The sequence below is a fragment of the Helianthus annuus genome, chromosome 9 (assembly GCF_002127325.2).
Source record: "Helianthus annuus cultivar XRQ/B chromosome 9, HanXRQr2.0-SUNRISE, whole genome shotgun sequence".
In the NCBI taxonomy this organism is placed as follows: domain Eukaryota; kingdom Viridiplantae; phylum Streptophyta; class Magnoliopsida; order Asterales; family Asteraceae; genus Helianthus; species Helianthus annuus.
The window spans coordinates 125,419,367-125,433,175 of NC_035441.2; the positions used below are offsets into that span (position 1 = coordinate 125,419,367).

Here is a 13,809-nt window from a genome sequence, read left to right on the forward strand (position 1 = left end):
TTACTATTAATACTACGACACTTACCAACATAATCAAAATTACAACCGTATATGGTTCGCCATGAACCTTTTGTACAAACTACACAAGTTTAGTATCCAAACTTTCTACTAACAAACTAGACACATACAAAATAACATTTACTAATCAAAATGGTAAGTTAACCCATCAAACAAACAACTTGGACCGGAAGCGCTTAGAGTCGACGTTTCGTGTGTGTGTTCGGTTCGGGCGCGCTGCATTCAAGCAAGAGATTTACCTACATTTCATAACGGAAACATTATTAGTTCAAACACATATTACTTCAAAAATCCTTTAATTACCTATCATTGTTCAACCCGTTAACATGTCTTGTTACCTTAATAGCATCCATACTTCCATTCGGAAGTATCCAACGTATCACTTTCCGAATCATTCACCATGAATCATTAAAGACCACACTTTTCCATATACTTACATCATTCGACCCGTTATGAACCTTTACAATAATTCCATAGAACCAAATACCACTTTTCGAAAAGTTACATTAAAGTAAATAAAGTTCATATGAACTTACCGCGATCTTGTGATGATTGTGCCTTTGAGTGACTCGCGCCTTCTTCCTTCTTTGTGCCTATATACCATAATCCCGTACTTTAGCTTTCTTTCAACATTAATTTTACAATCCTTATGGTATGTTATGGCGTTTAATAACTACATACATCATTATCATAAGAAAGTTGCATCATCTTAACAAGTATTCATGCAAAAGCCATAACTAACTCACTTAGACATTTTGTCAAACACATGGTGTGCATATCACTAGATTAGCATAATGTACAAGCATTTTAAGCACAACTTCCATAGTTCATTCTTGAGCAACATAAACATACTACCATGTTAGGATTTATCATTCAAATCAAAAACATACAATTCTAAATCTACATTCATAACAATTTCATAATTAAATCATCAATTTAACATACAAACTTCACAATTTCCAAGCATTATTTTGACATGCAAGTGGGTTTTTGCCCTAATCATGTTCATACTAAGATTTAGCATCTAGTGATGTCTAAACCTCCTTAGAAACTGTTAATCATACTGAATTTAGCAATACATTCACGAATTATACTAAACCCCTTAAATCAAACATCACCAAATTGCAAAATTTGACTTACTTGATACAAGAAACACTTAGGTGATCACCATTCTTAAGTCATACATTCACCTAGACTCCAAATCCCCTTTCAATTTGATTGATTTGTGTTGATTAGGGTTTGTTCTTCCTTGCCCCCCTTCTGGTCGCATATACACGCACACACATATCTGATGTGTGTGTATTGTGTTGACAATTTTTATTAAATTGTCTTTCTAATTGTCCAACTTTGGTCCCTCAACTATTGAGCACTTTACTTGATAGTTAAACTTTTATTTTCACACATTCTTAATTAACCTATTCATAAATTTATATTTTAGGGTATAATGGTAAAAATTTATATTTACCATTCTTTGTCGTTAAATTCTCACTATTAATTTATTATATTAAGACATACGAAAACTGGGGTGTTACAAGTCCACCCCCCTTATAAAAGGTTTCGTCCCCGAAACCTGACTACGTACCAAATAATTCCGGGTAGTGCTTTCGCATATCATCCTCCGCTTCCCAAGTGAGATCCGATCCCTTCCTATGTTGCCATTGAACCAACACTTGTCGAACAGATTTGTTTCGGAGGTGCTTCACTTTAAAATCCTTGATTGCTACAGGTTTTTCAACATAATTTAACTTCTTATCCACTTCAATGTCGTCCATAGGCACGTATGCCGTCTCATCCGCAAGGCACTTTCGCAACTGAGACACGTGAAAGGTGTTATGAATCCCATCCAGCGCAGGTGGTAGTTCTAACCGATATGCCACCGCCCCAACTCGGGCGAGTATTTTGAATGGCCCGATATATCGAGGGCCTAGCTTCCCGCGTTTACGAAAACGGATTATTCCTTTCCATGGAGAGACCTTTAATAACACATGATCTCCCACTTGAAATTCTATTGGTCGCTTTCGTCGATCCGCATAAGACTTTTGTCTATCTTGCGTTGCTTTCAATCTTGACCTAACCATATCAATCTTTTCATTCGTTTTGGTCACTACCTCTTTTGGCGCGATTTCTCGTTGACCCACTTCCCCCCAACAAACCGGGGTCCTACATTTCCTTCCATAAAGCATTTCGTAGGGGGCCATTTTTATGCTGTTATGATAGCTATTATTATAAGAAAATTCTACCAAAGGTAGTTGATCATCCCAGCTTCCTCCGAATTCTATAACACACGCCCTTAACATATCAACTAATGTTTGGATAGTTCGCTCTGTCTGACCATCGGTTTGTGGATGGTAGGCGGTGCTGATGTGTAATTGGGTTCCCAATTCATCGTTAAACTTCCTCCAATAACGAGAGGTGAACCGGGTGTCCCGATCGGACACTATAGACACCGGAACCCCATGTCGGGATATGATCTCGTTCATGTAGACTTCCGCCATCTTTTCTGATTTATAATTCTCCCGAATAGGTAGGAAATGTGCACTTTTGGTAAGTCGGTCAACGACCACCCATATTGCATCGTGCCCTTTTCTTGTCTTGGGAAGCTTAGTCACCAAATCCATCGTTATATGTTCCCATTTCCACACCGGGATCTCCAAGGGTTGTAACTTTCCATACGGCTTCTGGTGTTCAGCCTTTACTTGGGAACACGTCAAACACTTAGCAACATACTTGACAATGTCTCTTTTCATCCCTGGCCACCAATAATTCATCCTCAAGTCTCGATACATCTTTGTAGCCCCCGGATGAACGGAGTATCGAGACTTGTGAGCTTCATTCAACAATAGTTCTTTCACTTCGCAATACCGGGGTATCCAAATTCGGTTGTACCTCGTTTTTATACCATTTGCATTCTCTTCCAATTCATGAATGAATCCTTTCGTTCTTTCTTTCTTTGAGTCAACAGCATTTAAAGATTTCATTTGAGCTTCCCGAATTTCATCAAGTAGTTTAGGAGTAACTACCATCTTCATGGACTTTACCCGAATCGGGGTCGGGTATTCCTTTCGGCTAAGTGCGTCCGCTACTACGTTAGCTTTCCCGGGATGATAATGGATGTCGCAGTCGTAATCCTTAAGGAGTTCCAACCATCTTCGTTGCCTCATATTGAGATCTTTCTGTTCGAAAAAATATTTGAGGCTTTTATGATCCGAGAAGATAGTACATTTCACCCCATAAAGGTAGTGCCTCCATATTTTCAAGGCGAATACAACCGCCGCCAGTTCAAGATCATGAGTTGGATAATTGCCTTCATGTTGCTTGAGTTGTCTCGAAGCGTAAGCAACGACTTTACCCCTTTGCATTAACACACACCCTAAACCTTGACGAGAGGCGTCCGTATACACCACCAAACCATCCGTTCCATCCGGTAATGTCAACACCGGAGAATTTGAGAGCTTTTCTTTTAAGGTTTGAAACGCTTTTTCTTGCTCTTCGCCCCATATAAACTTTTCACTCTTCTTTGTTAACTTCGTCATAGGAGAGGCTATCTTGGAGAAATCTTGGATAAATCTCCTATAATACCCAGCCAAACCCAGAAAACTTTTTATTTCGCTTGGATTCTTCGGGGGTACCCAATTCATCACCGCATCTACCTTGGACGGATCCACATGGACACCATCCGCATCGATCACATGACCCAAAAATTGTACCTCCCTAAGCCAAAAGGCACACTTTGAGAATTTTGCATATAACTTTTCCTTGCGAAGCGTTTCCAATACATCACGTAAATGGGAAGCATGCTCTGCTTCACTGCGAGAGTATACTAGAATATCATCAATAAAAACGATTACATATTTATCAAGCATAGGTCGGCATACCCGATTCATTAAATCCATAAAAGCAGCTGGGGCGTTCGTTAATCCGAAGGACATTACTAAAAACTCGTAATGTCCGTACCGCGTTCGAAACGCAGTTTTCGGCACATCCTCTTCTCGTACGCGTAGTTGGTGATAACCCGACCGCAAATCGATTTTTGAAAACCAACTTGCCCCTTGTAACTGATCAAATAGATCATCAATTCTGGGCAACGGGTATCGATTCTTCACCGTCAATTTGTTCAACTCTCGATAGTCGATGCACATTCGCAACGAACCATCTTTCTTCTTCACGAAAAGTACGGGTGCTCCCCATGGTGAAACACTTGGTCTAATAAAACCCTTATCGAGCAACTCTTGAAGTTGCGTCATCAATTCTTTCATTTCGGTTGGGGCCAACCGATAAGGAGCCTTAGCTACCGGTTTTGCACCCGGGTTTAGCTCTATTTTAAATTCTACTTCTCGTTCAGGCGGGAGGCCCGGTAGGTCTTCCGGAAACACATCCGGATATTCATTTACCACGTTCACATCTTCAAGCTTTGGGACACCTCGATTGGTGTCAATCACATAAGATAGATAAGCTCTACCCCCGTTCCTCACATGTTTGACAGCTTTGATTATAGAACACAATTTCGACTTAATGACTCTATCTCCTTGAACACTTACCCGTTTCCCCCCCGAGGTTAATATATGAATAACTTTCTTTTCACATTGAATTTCAGCGTGGTTTTGGGCAAGCCAATCCATTCCTACAACTACTTTAAATTCCCCCATGTACATCGGGACAAGATCTATACTAAATTCCTCATCTTCGATTAAGATCTTACAGTTTCTACAAATATCATGTAACAAATAGCTTTTACTATCAGAAACTTCTACTTCTAAGGGTACCATCATCTTTTCAAGCTTAAACGATGGGTGAGCTAACAATTCATTAGAAATGAACGACCTACTAGCCCCGGAATCAAATAAAACATTCATAGGCATGGAATTCACCAAAAATATACCTGAAACCACGTCCGGGCTAGCTTTAGCTTCATCCGAGGTTAACTGAAACATCCTTCCGCGAGCCTTGGGAGGCTCATCCTTCTTTCCATCTCTCTTTGTCCCTTGTTGGAGTTTCGGGCATTCCGCTTTAATGTGCCCCGTTTCATTACAATTATAACACGCCTTAGGGTTTTCGGGGCACCTATAAAACGGATGTCCCTCACGTCCACATTTGTAGCACCCCTTCTTTCCTGACAAACATTCACCCGAATGATGCTTCCCACACGTCTTGCAAGTCGGAATTTCACTACTTGCTTTCCCTTTCTTGCTTTGATCTTGATATCTTGCCTTTTTCGATGGGCTTGCGTTGGTAGGCTTCTCCGCTACCCTTTTCTCTCCCCGTTCAACCTGCCTTTTTATCTCAATTTCTCTGTCTCTTGCCCAATCAATTAGTTCGTTCAGCGTTGCACACTTGGAGGGATTTACAAATTCTCGATATTCAGCCTTTAGCATAGCATGGTAACGTACAATCCTTTGCCTCTCCGTCCCAGCTATCTCTTCACAGAACTTCACCCTTTCAAGGAATTTGTTTGTTATCTCGTCAATCGTTTCATCCTTCTATCTGAGACGCAAGAAGTCTTCCTGAATCTTATCAATTGCGGATTGTGGACTATAATATTTCAGGAATGACTCCTTGAATTCTTGCCATGTTAACGACTGTACTTTATCATCCCCCAATTCCTTCGAGTATGCATCCCACCAATCTTTTGCTCGAGATTGTAGGAGGCAAACATTACTTGATCTTCCACTTCGCATCTACTCCGTGTAAACACGGCTTCGGTGCTTGAAATCCACCTTTGGCAAGCTATCGGATCAACATCCCCTTGGTATGGTAAGGGATTACATGCCATGAACTCTTTGTACGTACATCTCCGTTTGCTTTTCTTCACTTGCAATTCACTAATCATTTCTTTCAATTCTTCCACCTTAGATGTTACCGAGGTATTAACTATCTCCAATACTTGCCCCTCGACTTCCTGAGCTAATCGGGGTATACTAGCCTCAATTGCTTTCTTTACCTCTTCCACAACCATAGTTCTTATTTCATTTCGGCGTGCTTCATCGTCATCATTCACGTTCACCCTATCAGCCATCTACATAAAACATTCGGTACATTCATTAGATTTCATTTCATACTTGCCAACGTCATATTTCAACATCATTTATCATGACATTTCCCATTCATTATTCGTATTTCATGCCTTGTCGTCGTTGACAATCGTATCGTGTCGTTCTTATCTTATCAAATGTTTCTTCTTAACATTTACATGTACTTTCCCTCGAGTTTAAATCATCTAATACATTCAATTTCATGCATTCTCGTTGTATATCGAGCTACTCTTGCGACTTGATAAGCATTATTAGAGTTTGAGGGTTTAAACTAAAGTTTTTGTTACTACATGCGGTCTCGGTAAGCTTTGGTTGCCCTTCCCTAGCTCCCGATTGCAAGAAAAAGAAAATTTATGTCTGGTCGCCACCGTAAGCTACGGTGGCCACCGTAGCTTACGGTGGAAGAAGAAAGCTTACGGTGATGATTTACTGTCTTACGGCAAGATTTTGCAGCCGCACGGTCGTGCGTCCATTTGCACTACCGTGCATCACCTAGAACGTTGGAAACCCTGGCAGTGCACAAGCCCGTGCACTGTCTTACTCGGAAACGCACGTTCGTGCGACCAGTGCACGACCGTGCACCGTGCCCAGTTGCTTAATTGCTGCTGAAAATTTCCCAGCCAACCCAAGTTTCACGAAAACGGACATAACTCATTCGTTATTGATCCGTTTTACACGATTCTTTTTCCCACGCGTCCGTAATTTAATTACGGATCCGTTTATCACTTCGGGTCGCATTAAAAGCTGATTTATAAGCAAACGGCTTATAAACCCCTTTATACATTATTTGACCCGTTCTAACCCCAAACTGAAACGATTCATTCCCTAACATTCAATGACATTTCGAAACTAATTATTCATACTACAAAAGAAAATTTTCAACTTTTTAAAAAAAAGTACTTACTTGCTTTGCGCCGCGAAACGAACACACACTTCCTCACGAGCTTTCGGTTTGAGTTCAAGCACTTGATGCTTAAATCCCTCAAACCTAGGCTCTGATACCAACTTGAAACGCCCAATTTTTTTTCACATTTGACATTTAACATAAACGTCCACTTGTGAAGCCCCAAATTCATCATTCGACAAATCGACATACAATTTCTCTTACAATTTTACCAAAATTTTGACATGACCCGTTCGTAATAGGTACCTTTCCCCCTGTTTATAACAATACCATTACTATTAATACTACGACACTTACCAACATAATCAAAATTACAACCGTATATGGTTCGCCATGAACCTTTTGTACAAACTACACAAGTTTAGTATCCAAACTTTCTACTAACAAACTAGACACATACAAAATAACATTTACTAATCAAAATGGTAAGTTAACCCATCAAACAAACAACTTGGACCGGAAGCGCTTAGAGTCGACGTTTCGTGTGTGTGTTCGGTTCGGGCGCGCTGCATTCAAGCAAGAGATTTACCTACATTTCATAACGGAAACATTATTAGTTCAAACACATATTACTTCAAAAATCCTTTAATTACCTATCATTGTTCAACCCGTTAACATGTCTTGTTACCTTAATAGCATCCATACTTCCATTCGGAAGTATCCAACGTATCACTTTCCGAATCATTCACCATGAATCATTAAAGACCACACTTTTCCATATACTTACATCATTCGACCCGTTATGAACCTTTACAATAATTCCATAGAACCAAATACCACTTTTCGAAAAGTTACATTAAAGTAAATAAAGTTCATATGAACTTACCGCGATCTTGTGATGATTGTGCCTTTGAGTGACTCGCGCCTTCTTCCTTCTTTGTGCCTATATACCATAATCCCGTACTTTAGCTTTCTTTCAACATTAATTTTACAATCCTTATGGTATGTTATGGCGTTTAATAACTACATACATCATTATCATAAGAAAGTTGCATCATCTTAACAAGTATTCATGCAAAAGCCATAACTAACTCACTTAGACATTTTGTCAAACACATGGTGTGCATATCACTAGATTAGCATAATGTACAAGCATTTTAAGCACAACTTCCATAGTTCATTCTTGAGCAACATAAACATACTACCATGTTAGGATTTATCATTCAAATAAAAAACATACAATTCTAAATCTACATTCATAACAATTTCATAATTAAATCATCAATTTAACATACAAACTTCACAATTTCCAAGCATTATTTTGACATGCAAGTGGGTTTTTGCCCTAATCATGTTCATACTAAGATTTAGCATCTAGTGATGTCTAAACCTCCTTAGAAACTATTAATCATACTGAATTTAGCAATACATTCACGAATTATACTAAACCCCTTAAATCAAACATCACCAAATTGCAAAATTTGACTTACTTGATACAAGAAACACTTAGGTGATCACCATTCTTAAGTCATACATTCACCTAGACTCCAAATCCCCTTTCAATTTGATTGATTTGTGTTGATTAGGGTTTGTTCTTCCTTGCCCCCCTTCTGGTCGCATATACACGCACACACATATCTGATGTGTGTGTATTGTGTTGACAATTTTTATTAAATTGTCTTTCTAATTGTCCAACTTTGGTCCCTCAACTATTGAGCACTTTACTTGATAGTTAAACTTTTATTTTCACACATTCTTAATTAACCTATTCATAAATTTTTATTTTAGGGTATAATGGTAAAAATTTATATTTACCATTCTTTGTCGTTAAATTCTCACTATTAATTTATTATATTAAGACATACGAAAACTGGGGTGTTACATACATTCAAGGTACAACTGCTTTTGGTCTCACCTTCGGCCCGTCCCCTACTCCGCAACTGACTGCCTATACTGACGCGGACTGGGCCGGGTGCCTTGACACTCGACGGTCCACCAGTGGATATTGTCACACCCCGTTTTCCACGTGTCTCACCGGTGGGCCCGGTGGGGGATTACCGTGACGTAGTTGGCAACAATATAGTCAAACCACACAATATATGAATGCACATCGGAAGCATAAAGATAATTATATTTCAACCATTGTTTGTAATATCAAATGTATTACGAATAGTCGAAAAAGTATCCACAGGGGATCAAATAAAAATGTAAGTGTTGTTCAACAGACATCGACATCTTGAGCTTGCGAGACTCTTTATGATACTAAGGAGAATATCCAGCCAATTACGCATAGTACCTGCATTTAGTCTTTTTGGGAAAATACGTCAGTTTACACTTGTAAATACATTCAACCGACACTTTTGAAAAATGTTTATTAAAATTGATTTTGAATGCACAAGGCACAAACTCTTTTATAACTTGGGAGAATTATTTAAATATATAATCTTGTGAACGAATTACATGTTCCTTATGCGTTCAGTAGCCCAGATCAAGTCCGGGTTAAAGATTAATAGACACACCACAGCGACTATTTATGCACTGACGAGTGTACGCCTACACTCCGCGCTTAGGTCGTGGCCATTTCGTAAAATGATGCCAGGGATATCCGGGACATGGTCATTAACCCCCCAAAGGCTTTTAAGTAACAAGACTGTTTAAACGAGCCGATCAAATTTATTCAATTACCCACTCAATCGGTGGAGAATTTGATGCCCGATCAAGCGGTATGCTATATACCGTAACCCAAGCCCGTATAACGGAAAATAAGTTAAAAGTATTTACCTTTGCAAGTATAAATCCTTAATTGAAATAAACTGCAGATAGCTTTTACTGGTCTCCTAATCTGGAACGAAGGTTAATATTAACCTATTAGAATCCTAATGGGTCGTTAATTTAGCCGTAGCTTAGACCGGTCAGTTTCAATGGATAGTTACGGTTTAGTCGCGTGAAAGGCGAAAACCGGGAAAGGAATGTGATTTTTGTCCCAACAAGTTTGAAGACTTGTTTTATATGGGTATAATAATCACACTCTGGATTTTGGGGTCAAAACAATATGGTTTGACCCGTTTCGGCTAGTTTATGCAAACTAGTTACATAAGCCGAACCGTGCGCGCAAAAGGCGCAACGGGTAACCGTAAGAGTCCTACACTGTTTTCCTATGTCAATATGCTTTAAAGAGGTTGTGGTATCAGTAGGATACCTTCCATAATGCCCGTAACGAGTTTAAGTTCATATTATGCCCCGTAGGGGTATTTCGGTCTTTTTAAAGATTATAAAAGAGGTTTCTGAGTTCTTACAGGAAATCTGAGTTTCCCGAACAGTTTATAAAGTCTAAAATACTTTATTTATTATTTAAAATCAATAGCAACTGGAATCGGGTCAAAAGACCTTGTAGAACTCAAGTTATGGCCGAAAAGGGTATATTCGGTAATTACCGAACCGATGCCATAACCGCAGGTTATGAGCAGGTTAAAAATAATTAAAAATCTTTAAAAATCCCAAAATATTATTTTACATCAGTGAGTAAAAGGTTTGGTGTCGAAATCCGGGTTTAGATAGGCGTTATGCTAATTGCGCTATTAAATTACTAAAGTTTCCGTAATTTGCGCTATTTAGCATAACTCCTATTCTGGACCTCGGATTGATGTGAAATTTTAGGGACATGCTTGGAAATCAGTAACTAAGGTTATGATTCTTTCACATGTCCGAAATTCTCGTTTTAAATCAAAAAGGGCGTTACGGTCAACTTTTAAGCATTTAACGGAAATGTGTAAAAGACTCGGACAAACAACGAACCGGTCACAGAGGGTTATACCATCATGTAACCTGGTCCTAAGAGAGTCCTAAGGCATATCTAAATCATACTTTAACGGGTCAGAACTGAAGTCAATGCAAAAGTCAAAGCTTTGCGACTTTCGGCTCCGAACGGGTTAAAACAGTAAATGGTCGGATCAAACAAGCTTAGACTAGTTAATATACTTATTATCATGTTTTATGAGTGTTTAAACAGGTTACACATCATCTACATTACTGATTATGCATTAAATCGCAAAATGGCATTTCTGTTGACTTTTTCTAAGCACGTTTGACTCGACATTCGGACTAGTTAGAGTGGGAATCAGAGGGTGCCCTTTTAGGGGTTTAAATCCCACATGATTACCAACATATAACTATCTTTGATTCGACAAACCACTGGACCATTTGTGATTTATCGCAAAGTCAATCGTTGATTACGACGGATTGACTTTTAAGCTAAACTAAGCAAAAACAAAGCCACAAAAGGTTAGGCACACTTACAGAAGCTTGGTGCACGACTATGGATGTTAGGAGAATGCTTGAGAGCTCCAGAAATGATCAGAAGTGCAAGAGAAAGGTGTGAGGAACTTGTTGCAACAATGTGGCCTTTTATAGGCAATGTAGATCTTTAAGATCATTACAACAAGGCCTACCAATGCTCCTTGATGATCAACAACTGTCCCTTGGTGCTAGAAGATGATTAGGGGTCGCCCATATCTCTGGAAAATCTTTGCATTAATGTTTTACCGCTTAAAACAGCCAACTATCTGTCGCCGGGCGTCGCTTACGGACCGTATGGCATGGCCCTTGCGGTCCGTAAGCCTATGGCGGAAACATTTTTACCCCTTCACTCCCTTACGGTCCGTAAGGCAGGACCCTTACGGTCCGTAAGAGCTTAACAGAGGCAAAAAAAAAAAAAATTAACCTTTCAAGCATTGAATGGTCAATTTGTAATAAATAGTCTTTGTGCTTGGAACAAGTCAGTATGAGGCTCTTCTTAACCCATGCTTGGTCAGTATCATAATGCATCATGGGTTTGCACAAGGATGGGCTTATAAATAATTATTTGCATTGCATTATTTTCTTAGGATTTAGATTAGTAACTTGGATCCTTTTGGTTATTAGTAATTACCGGATCAAGATATATTAGATGCTTATAAATTTTTGCTTAGGGTCCCGACATTTATAATGACGAAGTCGCTCAGAGGTATAAAATTAACATGTCGACATATTCGAAAATCCTACCACATATCTTAATTAAATCCGGGTTTATATAATTTTTGTCGTATGCGACACGTGTCATTTATTTATTGGACACAAAATTCCGAGGTGTTACAGATATTGTGTTTATTATGGTGACAACCTTATATCTTGGTCTTCCAAACGACAAGCTACAATTTCTCGTTCAAGCGCGAAAGCTGAGTATCGAGGGGTTGCTAATGTAGTTGCAGAGGTTTGCTGGCTTCGTAATCTCCTGTTGGAATTACAGCGCCCTCTTTCTCGTGCCACTCTTGTTTATTGTGACAACGTTAGCGCCATTTATCTTTCGGGCAACCCCGTCCAACATCAACGCACTAAACATATTGAGCTAGACATCCACTTCGTGCGTGCAAAGGTTCAACGGGGTGAGATTCGCGTTCTTCATGTTCCTTCTCGATATCAGATTGCGGACATTTTCACCAAAGGCTTACCACGGGTTCTGTTTGAAGATTTTCGGTCTAGTCTCAGCTTACGGCCTCCTCCCGCTTCGACTGCGGGGGTGTAATAGATAATGTATTTATGGTTATTATTATGTTTACTATTATCGTTGTAAATATCCCTAAAGTTACGGGATTGTATTTTCTATATAATGGAAACCCATTCAAGGGAGAGGATCAAGGATCCTATTGTTTCAAGTATCATGTATGTATAGCTGACAAAATCTAGCTTCATTTCCAGCTGGAGGTTTGAGACTCCCCATGCAATGATAGTTTTGGCCACTGATACGATATATAAATGGAGCATTGCCCTTGTTGATATTAGAATCAAGCTTTCCACCCATAGATGTAAAAGAGAACATAGAGTTGTATCGTCTTATGTTCTTCAGGAAGAACTTGCTTTTTGGATTTGAGGAAGAAAACAAATTTTGATAAGACGGATGTGCATCCTTTAAAGGCGGTAGCTGAACTTTACCATACCCACAACACATACCATAACATAGCTTATTTAAAGTTAAACGACCTTTTCCACCTTCCGATGCCCATAACTTTGCACTACAAAGCTGACATGTAAGCACTTGCTCACCATGGTCCAAATAATCTGTTAACAAATGATTGAGAGTTATATTACAGGTAGAACACAACAAATGTCCTAAAACAATATAATAGATTAAAACCTTTAGATATCCCTTTATAAGGATCTTCATCAATGCAAAAGAACACATTTTCTTGATTGGAATCCAAACAGAGCATAGGTACAGGAGTATTATCACGCTTCTTGCGCTCAAGGTTACGTTTACTAGAAGACAGCCGTGTAAGCGTAGAGTTACTACCCAAAATCGACTGATTGTTACTGCTAATAATGCTAGAAGTAATGGAATATCGACGGTTGCTATCTGCTGGTGTACCTATGTTAATGCCATTATATGAATATCCAATATTAAAACATTGATGTTAAGACCGGTATGTGGTTTAGTAATGTGTTTATCAAAACAAATAATAAAGAAACAAAATACAAACCTGGTGTAGTTGAAATTAAAGAACCAGTAGCATTTCTAACTGCTCGACACCCAATGGAGTACATATGTTGATCCGTAGAATCAGAACATTCAACCATAGTTGCATTGTCAGAAAAGATGTTACGAACATTCGTTGATGATGACGATGCATTTAACAATTTCTTATTATCAAGTGTTAATTTTTGAAGCTTACGCCTTTCATCGGGGGAGTAACTAAATAACAGAGAAAGTATAGTATGTACGAAAAACAACAATCAGCCACCTTAGAAACCTAAAACGGAAAAAAGTATACTTATAATAAAATTTAAGAGGTATTACAATTTGTGATATCTGAAAGAGGAGATCTGTTAGAGATATCTGAAACAGGAATTCTCGTAAGAGGACCTACAAAAAAACCAAATAGAATT

The 13,809-nt window shown here is 38.9% G+C and overlaps 1 protein-coding gene and 2 long non-coding RNA genes across 3 annotated transcripts; all 3 read right to left on the reverse strand.

Moving 5' to 3' along the window:
* On the reverse strand, positions 1–1,286 carry LOC118482092. Its single transcript, XR_004867182.1, has 3 exons — positions 1,159–1,286; positions 555–611; positions 1–257 (listed from the first exon to the last, which is right to left on the reverse strand). It is a non-coding gene; the product is annotated as an uncharacterized LOC118482092 (long non-coding RNA).
* A 3,200-nt stretch (positions 1,287–4,486) lies between these two features.
* On the reverse strand, positions 4,487–6,031 carry LOC110876286. The gene is made up of 3 exons (XM_035977025.1): positions 5,601–6,031; positions 4,557–5,451; positions 4,487–4,501 (listed from the first exon to the last, which is right to left on the reverse strand). The coding sequence occupies exons 1-3, from the start codon at positions 6,029–6,031 to the stop codon at positions 4,487–4,489; spliced, it is 1,341 nt and encodes a 446-aa protein (XP_035832918.1).
* Positions 6,032–7,223: 1,192 nt separating this feature from the next.
* Positions 7,224–8,509, reverse strand: LOC110874644. The gene is made up of 3 exons (XR_002556109.2): positions 8,382–8,509; positions 7,778–7,834; positions 7,224–7,480 (listed from the first exon to the last, which is right to left on the reverse strand). It is a non-coding gene; the product is annotated as an uncharacterized LOC110874644 (long non-coding RNA).
* Between the last annotated feature and the right edge of the window lie 5,300 nt (positions 8,510–13,809).